Raw genomic sequence first — 8,886 nt, 5'->3', positions numbered from 1 at the left:
AAAGTTTAACCTCCACAGCAAAGGGGTCCTTTAGGAGAAACCCCATCACAGACCCACCTCTTTTCTGAACATAAAGTTTACAGAACATTTAAACCAACAAACGTGCTGCTGGTACTCGCATCGACCACTAAAATCCCTTATTTATTAAGTCTTTTTAATACAGTTACATCCAGTTTGTAGTTTAGGGCATGGCTTATAATAAATAAAGACCGCTCACAAAACAGAGAATCAGACTGAGAACAAATAGATGGACCCGGTTCATTCCTAAACAACTTTCAGGTCATGTTCGTTTGACACCAGGTTCTTAAAAGAACCATGCAGATACCCAACTGACAAAAACAACAAACATACATACTAAAAAAAAAAAAAACCATGCACGTCATTAAGAATCAAAACGTTAACACTAAATATCCACCAGGATTTCTCTGTGCTTTCGTTTAGTCTCTCCATCCCGGTCTCTTGCTGGCTTCTAGAGCTTCCAGGGAACTTGAAACTCTGAGATGGGGAGCGGTGTGCAATGCATCGCGTCAAAATTCCTCATGTACTTTCGAGCCTAAAGGAAATGGTAAGAAAGAAAAAAAAAAACGTTCAGGAGGACCCAAGTTCGTGTTCCTCCTGTGTGTGAAAGTGGATTTTTACTGAGTTCTAAATAAAGCAGTTGATTTGATTACCACTGCAGATCTTGGCAGAAATTACGTTTCGTTCATGGGCGTTTAACATGAGCACAGCTATCACACAAAGGAACTAACTTGCATCACAAATTTTATAAATAAAGCAAAGAATTTTTGGCTGCAACATATAAAAATAAATAAAAAAAAAGTCTGAAATCCTGGAGGGACTGACTGTGGGACATTTTCGAATCATTCTGAAATGAAAAGTCCACCATTCACATTGCGTGTATTATAACAGTGTAGTAGGAATGAGAGAGTCTCCTCACCAGGAAAAGTGCGAGCTGCCGTCTGCCTTCCAGAGCCATGTCCTCACCTGGTAACACAAGAGAAGACTACAGCTCAGCTTTTCTTATACAGTTGGTATAATATATAAAAGAGGCAGCTGGTATACGTGAGCTCAATAAGCACTCCATATTTACTCTTAAGCAATAAGGCAGGATATTTTGGTGATCAAAAAAAGTGCAACAGCACCACCGATGACAGGAAACTCTAGAAGGAACGGTATAAAGCAGCAACCTGGGGCTGATTTCTTCCTTGTACAGTCTGTAGATTTATATTTATCATATCATAAAACATGCAGAAAGTCAAAAGCTTCAATTGACGTTCATTAGAGCAGGGAAATGTGTGATTTAACCACAGCATGGTGGTGTCAGTACAGCTGGTTTGAGCTTTGCTACTCTATACTACTCGCATTGCAGATTGAGTCGAAGCTGAATGCTTTCTCTGCAAAATGCCTTGGGAGAAGCAACTTAAAATATAAGAAGTTGAAATACTGACTTAAATGAAACAATAAATAAATAACTAAAAAACCAGGGGATGTGGTAGCCTAAGGGTTAAGGTGTTGGACAAATGACAAGCGAGTTTGAACCCCCAGATCCACCGAGCTGCCACGGCTAGGCCTCCGAGCAAGACCCTTAACCCTCAACTGCTCAGTTTTATAAAAATAAGAAAAATCTAAGTCGCTCTGGATGTAAAACGAACGAACGAATGACCACGGCAGCTGATATCCCTCTTATTAAGCCCTAGGACCTCGTGACTTATCTCTGCAAGTAGTCAGTAGCATCATTTCACTGGAAATCAACGGTCTCTGGTCACTCATGGACGTGTTAACGTTGCATTATGATCGAGATTTTAGCTCTCCCGTCCGATATCAGGACTAACCGTCTCTGTTCATAAGCATGTTTATCGTTTTTAACCTCCCCACCAGCTTCTTGTTACTATCATGAGACAAACAACTGAATATGGTGAAATGATGGTCTCCGTAATCGTCTTCTTACCGACGCTCCAGGGGAACGGCGCGTCTCGGTCTGTCTGATAGGACTGCAGCACAGACAGGCACCAGTCATCGTCCACCTCGTACCCGACGTATACAGACTCTGAAAAAAGGAAGGAAGCAGTTCTTTATGATGATTTCTAAACTACTAGAAACAAGCAGGAGAAGACAGAAAATGTTACACGCACCTTCTTCCACCGGCGATCCAGCTGCAAGCCACTGTCTGACTGCTCTGACACTGTCATCCGTCATCACTTTAGGATACCTGAGTCACACAGGACAGACACGCACATTTGCAATGTTTCAGATTTAGAGCAGATCTGGGCCGAGACGTGTCGGGTGACATCGCGACACGCGTTCAGCCAAAAAATTCAAGTGTTGAAGTGTGTGTGGAATATGAATACAGCTGTCACAGATTTAAAGAAGAATCCTGTGCTTACGGTTTTGTTGGTTTGAGTAATCGGTGTAAGCGGCATCGCAAATACGGAAAACAGCTGCAGCAAAATCGAGCATTTTTGGCTGCGACTATCACAAGAAACCCTCAGAAATCCTGGAGGTTGTAAGCTAGTATAATTGGGATTTACCCTTTAGCTTTTTTTGATAAATAAAGTGATGGAAAAGGCAGTTTTTACTTTTGATTCTTTATACCAAGCAATATAATTGTGATCATGGTTTAACGGTCAGCATGCTTCTCTGAGAGGGCGTTCATCCTGATGCTGATGCTCAGCTGATATGGATTAAGAGAGAATGAAGTGCTATGAGACCTGTAGTGGAGCAGTTTCAGGAGTAGGTCATTTCCTCGGTTGGACATGATGTCCTCTGGTCCCCTGCATCAAATCACAGTGAAGTCAACTGTGTATCAATCCATTTCAGTACAAAAAAACCCCCAAAACAAAACCAACACAAACTCGTAGTGTGAGTGGGCTCATACGTGGTTGTGATGATTTCATCTTTGGTTCTCCTGATCAGTAGAACTGGTCCCTGGTACCTGCACACAGTGAGATGAACAATAAGCACCATCAGGTCACACGGCTACACTTACGCTACACTACACGGTGTGTACCTTACAGGACCTTACTTGCAAAGCTGATCTGCGTTGTTCAAGTTCATGTACTGCCTGACTGTGTGAGTCACCAGCGGTCCTGTTTCCCCATAAACACAAACACAAATCAGGCATTGCTACATTGCACTACTGTTTAACAGGTTATAGAGATGATGACGGAGATGAGGAGGCTTACTCCAGCTGTCAGGCATGACCTTTAAGGCCAGGGGCAGGAGGTCGTCAAAGGAGGCGTCCAGAACCAGCGCGCGGATCTCGGGGTATGACATCGCTGCCCAAGTGGCTACAGCAAAAGAGAAGATAGAGAAGGGGGCAAGAAAATAAATAAATAAATAAATAAATAAAATGGTCTGGGTGTAGAAAACATTATTAATAAACACAAACATTGGCCACTTTAATAGGAACGTGTACTCCTGCATATACATGTAATTATCCATTCAGCTGCTAATGTAGGAGCAGTGCATATCATAAAATCATGCAGATTCAGGTCAGGCTTCAGGTAACGTACACAAACACCAGAATCAGGAAAATGACTCGACTCAGATGTGTCAGATGGGCTGATTTGTGTGCTGATCTCCCTGGGATTCACACAGCAGTTTAAAACGTTGAAAGAGAATGGTGCAAGAAACAAACAAATAACCAAACATCTAGTTCTGCAGACAAACACCTTGCTGATGAAAAAGATTAGAGGACAACGATCAAACTGGTCTGTTCTGATGATTAGGACTGGGGATGTCGAGCAGAAAAGCCTCTCTGAATGCACGGCATGTTGAACCGTGAGGTAAATGAGCAACAAGAGCAGAAGCCAAGATCAGGAACCTGAAGCTACCGCTGGTGCAGACTCATCCACACTGGGTACTGGTGTTCCTATTAAAGTGGCAGGTAGGTGTACAATCTATTTATTTATCTATTTTACCTGTAAAGCCCCCTATCGACCAGGCATACAAAATAATGTCGCTCAACTGGAACCCCAGTTTGTGCACAGCAAACTGGATCACTACATCCATCGCGTTCGCCTCGTTCTGAGGAAACGGCACACCCTGAAAACAGACGCAAGAATATAGACACGTTCAACGTGAAAGTGTTGCAAATTCACTGCTGCTTTAAACCACGGATGATGGTGAGATACGCATCATGAAAGCACCGAAACCTGAAATTCTACATCAGGGCCAGGGCTGATAATCTGAGCCTGTGATTAGAGATACTTACAGTACTGCCTGCGAATCCTGGGTGATTCCAGCCGAGGACTGAGTAGCCACCTGAGAAAGCGGTGGAAAGAGGCAGGAAGGTGTCGTTAAACTGTTTGTCTTTTTTTTTATTACAGTAGAATTGAGTAGATAAATCTTCACCATCCAGTGGAGTGTTCATGCAGCCAACCTCATAGAAGCCTGCGTTCCCTTCGCAACATATCACCTGTAACACACAGTGCACTTTAAACATCTACACAACAACCCTGTATCCATGGGAAGGGTAAGAACAACAATAATGACATTGATTGATAGAGTGATGGTTCAATATTTGTAGGATTTACACCCAATGATCATATAACCAGCTATATACCAAACACGGTCAAGGTCGCACTGAATGTCGCAGGACGCCTACAAAACAAGTTCGTCTTCTCATTGCTTTTGTCGGTTCTTTTACAAAACTTCTGTCGTTCACATCGCTGCACTGTGCACGAGTCCAACTGAGAAAACAGATTCATGTCTCTACATGGGTCATTTCTTCCCTATTATTTCAAATCACCATCGATCCTTTTCGAATTTCATCTGCACTAAGCTGGGAGTCTAAACTCGATCGGATTGATTAAGGTATTTACATGAAGGCTGTTCGATCCGATTGAGCCATCGATCCGATTGCGAACTGATTATTTGGTTGCATGTAAACGTACTGAATCCTTTTACATTCATTCATTTAGCAGAAGCTGTTTTTGTAAAGCGACTTACAAAGGAGGAAATACGGGCAAAGTGATACGTCAAGCAGAGGACAATATATGTAGCTTCCATACAAGATTATTAATGTTTTGTTGTTGTTCATATGGTTCGCTCTGGATTACTTACCAGAGTTTTCCCGTTTGGGCCTCCGTTTCCTCTCCGGTCCACAAACATGGTGTCGATTTTATTTCCGTCACACGCCACCAGCTTGTTTCTCTGACCGTCATACTAAAGAAGAGAAGAAATAAAGAGAAGAAATAAAAAAATAAAAAAAAACTCTTTTTTTGAAAGAAGTGCTCATATGCTGACAATAGATGTTTTAGCAGGGTGTGTTTTTAAGTTACCTCTTCGATTAGCTTGGCCTGTCCCTGCTGCAGCATGTACCTCATGGCCTTCTGCAGCAAACCCACAGAGCCGGGATACAGCATCCTCCGGCCAAACGAGTGAGCCACAAGATAGCTGGAAAACAAGCGCAACGTCCACTGTAATGAATACAATAATCATCCATCCATCTGTCTTCTGTAGCCGAATATTCCCCATAAGTCCCATTCAGACACTGCCTTCAATGCATGTCTTTGGACTGGGGAGGAAACCAGAGTTCCCAGAAGTAAAACCCTGATATACGGTAAGAACATGTGAAAATCCATGCACACTGGGCACAGGTGGAAATCAAACCCCCATCCCTTAGGGTGCGAGACAAAAGTGTTAAACACTAAGCCATCATCCCCCTACATGCCAAAAATAACAAATTAAACGGACACTTGTCAAAAACTAACAAAGTACATGTCCTTGTTAGGTTCACAGGCAGTTATAACTTATCAATTAAGATGCTTGTCTAACGATCAGAAGGTCATGAGTTTATATCCCAGCACTGCCAAGCTGCCCTCCTGTGAGAGGAGTTCAATGCCCAGTTGAGCTGTATAAATGGGATAAATGCCAATCGCTCTGAATACGAGTCTCTGCCAAAGGTCATAAATGATTTAGGGTCTATAATGCGGTTATATTATCCCATGTAAAGTGAGCTCGTTAATATTTAAATGCATTCAAATACAAAAACATTGAAGTAGTTACACGTCTAACCACAGTCAGATGTGTGCGATCTGATTATGTTGCACAACAATGTGTGTGTGTGTGTGTGTGTGTTACCTGACGACATGGCATGGCAGTGTTCGTACTGAACTCAGCAGACTGTCTGCTGCTCCTCTGTGCTTTGGCTCTGGCTTCAGCAAGGAAACTCCTGCCTTCAATAACTTCCTGTCAACATGGGAAGACCCCCTAATCAACCCCAGCTATCAGGTTTAAACAAGTATACGATATAAATCAGACACACACACACACACACAGACACAACTTACGGATTGCTGACTTCATTCCAGCTGAAATCTACTGGCCAGTGCGAGAAGTTGAAGTCAAAACTAGCAAGTTTTTTCTAAACATGGAGCACAAACAGCGGGAGATTACATCAGCGCTGATTGCATCAGCATGCCGGTCTCAGGAGGAATGTTGCTAGGACGTGTTCATGGCCTCACCTTGTTGCTGCTTGTGTGGTTCTTCTTGGTCTCCTCCAGAATGGTGATGAACTGGTGATACTCAGTGTTTTTCCAGCGACCCCAGCCTAGCAACGACCCAACAAAAACACAAGCTGCTCGTTACAGCTCAGCCTTCTTCTCTAGCACCATGGATTTAACCACGTTATACTGCGTTACACAATAAACTCATTTGCCATTAGTTCGAATCTACATTTCAGGTTGCAAACGAACAGCTCACCTCTCAGACACGCTACTCCCAGTAAACAAACCAGCACGGTGCCGATGTACTGGCTGACAGGAATGAACTTACTGCTGCAGATGTAACCTGAAACACAAAGAAATTTGTGAAAACAAATAATAATACAATAGGTTACACATTTAATGCAAAAAATAAATAAATAAATACCACTGAATGATGGAAATCATCCAGTCACAATGATATGATATAATACTTTATTGTCAGAACATGTCTGAAATTTTTCTTTTGTTTTCAGCAATCATCTCTTGCACAACATCATTTAATCCACACTCACTCTTACTACATCCCACTACACAACACTCTTTCTCACTCACTCACTCATCTTCTACCGCTTATCCGAACTACCTCAGGTCACGGGGAGCCTGCGCCTATCTCAGGCGTCATCGGGCATCAAGGCAGGATACACCCTGGACGGAGTGCCAACCCATCGCAGGGCACACACACACACACACACACACACACACACACACTCTCATTCACTCACGCAATCACACACTACGGACAATTTTCCAGAGATGCCAATCAACCTACCATGCATGTCTTTGGACCGGGGGAGGAAACCGGAGTACCCGGAGGAAACCCCCGAGGCACAGGGAGAACATGCAAACCCCACACACACAAGGCGGAGGCGGGAATCGAACCCCCAACCCTGGAGGTGTGAGGCGAACGTTCTAACCACTAAACCACCGTGTCCCCCCTGTCCACTACACAACACATTTACAATACTCTTGATTTACGATTAAGTGTCTTATCGCCTGATGCACAAAGAAGTATTTCGATTTCTTGAATCGTGGGATTCTGTAACTCCGATTAGATGGTAATAGTTCAAACTCATTATGCAGAACATGATTGGGATCAGAAATTATATTATTAGCCAGTCTTAACAAAAGGCATGCCAACAATCCTTGAGCAGATTTTTAATTGATTAAACAACTGTGTTTTTTAGCTTAACAGACAGGCTTTTATACCAAATAGTACTGCAGTACACTCATTATTACAGACGTATAGAAGAAAAGAAGAATCTTTTCGCTTACGCCGAAAGACCTAAGACGATGAAGAAAATAGATTCTCTGCTTTGTTCTTTTGCAGAGAGCATCAATGTGATCTTTCCATGTTAACATTTCATCAATCGTTACACCTAAATACTTATACGTTTTAACTTGTCTGATTTTACTATCATAAACAGAAGAGATTATATTTGGGTCTATATGCGATACTCATAATGCCTGTTTAATAAAACAGGCATTATATCGTCGCTGTCGGGCGGAATCCTCATATCTCCAAAACCATTATTTTTCAGGAAATTAAAAAAACGCCGTATTTTTTGAGTTATTAAACATTGTATCGTTAAAGTTGTTATTATACCTTATATTGCTATCATGTACTGTTGTGTACCAACATTAACACAACATTTTCCCAAAGTCACGTTTTATCGGAGATACAAGCTTTATGACTTGGGAGCAGGGAGATACGAGATTATGCTGTCATTGCTAAGAACGGTACGGACACAGACGTCGCTGCTGCCAGCAGTGTTCAATAAAGTCTGCGCTCACGTTGAGCCTTTTGACAAGAGAAAAGGCTTCAATAGTTATCCAAAGCTAATGACTGTAGTTACATACATCTACCTAAACTCCTATGAGTTTTGCGTTCAAGCTATTTTCAAGACTTTAGATTGGTCAATAACATATAAAAATAACAGACCCATGTGGGGACAGACCAATAGTATCAATATGTGAAAAAATATGAAATTGACCAAATTTGGACATACGAGGTTTCCGCCCGACAGCAACGATATGAGTATCGCATGTAGACCCAAATATAATCTCTTCTGTTTTAATTTTGTTATTAAGTAAAACAGAAAGCAACACAAAGCAGCTTTTGAAAACCAGAGTCTAAAAATACTGATTGCTAACGAGCAAGCCAGAAACCTTGAGAAGAACCAGACTCAAGATGGAACTTAACACTTTCCTGAGTGACACTGTATAGTGTAATTATAAATCATTAAAGCTTGTGGTTGGAAAAATGAAACTGAAAAGTGTACCAACTCTTCATTCCAACCCTGCTTTCTAGTACGAAAGCCTCCTAAAATGAGTGTCAAAAGCGAAACATAAACTCAAATCATCCCTGATAAAACTTGCCAATACTGACCACTTTTACACT

The 8,886-nt window shown here is 42.0% G+C and overlaps 1 protein-coding gene across 1 annotated transcript in view; it reads right to left on the bottom strand.

Moving 5' to 3' along the window:
- Nucleotides 1–122: 122 nt before the first annotated feature.
- abhd16a (abhydrolase domain containing 16A, phospholipase) overlaps nt 123–8,886 on the bottom strand; it is a 10,842-nt gene continuing 2,078 nt past the window's right edge. Inside the window, exons 4-20 of the mRNA XM_060870697.1 lie at nt 6,706–6,792; nt 6,468–6,553; nt 6,294–6,367; nt 6,085–6,192; nt 5,283–5,397; nt 5,065–5,166; nt 4,354–4,417; nt 4,214–4,263; nt 3,921–4,044; nt 3,183–3,287; nt 3,023–3,086; nt 2,876–2,932; nt 2,709–2,771; nt 2,133–2,209; nt 1,949–2,047; nt 938–984; nt 123–553 (exon numbers count right to left, since the gene is read on the bottom strand). Coding sequence (XP_060726680.1) covers nt 470–553; nt 938–984; nt 1,949–2,047; nt 2,133–2,209; nt 2,709–2,771; nt 2,876–2,932; nt 3,023–3,086; nt 3,183–3,287; nt 3,921–4,044; nt 4,214–4,263; nt 4,354–4,417; nt 5,065–5,166; nt 5,283–5,397; nt 6,085–6,192; nt 6,294–6,367; nt 6,468–6,553; nt 6,706–6,792 — 1,406 coding nt within the window. The 3' untranslated portion in view covers nt 123–469. The remainder of the gene's footprint in view (nt 554–937; nt 985–1,948; nt 2,048–2,132; nt 2,210–2,708; nt 2,772–2,875; nt 2,933–3,022; nt 3,087–3,182; nt 3,288–3,920; nt 4,045–4,213; nt 4,264–4,353; nt 4,418–5,064; nt 5,167–5,282; nt 5,398–6,084; nt 6,193–6,293; nt 6,368–6,467; nt 6,554–6,705; nt 6,793–8,886) is intronic.

This window comes from Tachysurus vachellii, chromosome 5, assembly GCF_030014155.1.
Source record: "Tachysurus vachellii isolate PV-2020 chromosome 5, HZAU_Pvac_v1, whole genome shotgun sequence".
NCBI lineage: Eukaryota > Metazoa > Chordata > Actinopteri > Siluriformes > Bagridae > Tachysurus > Tachysurus vachellii.
This window is presented reverse-complemented; position numbering and strand designations above follow the sequence as displayed.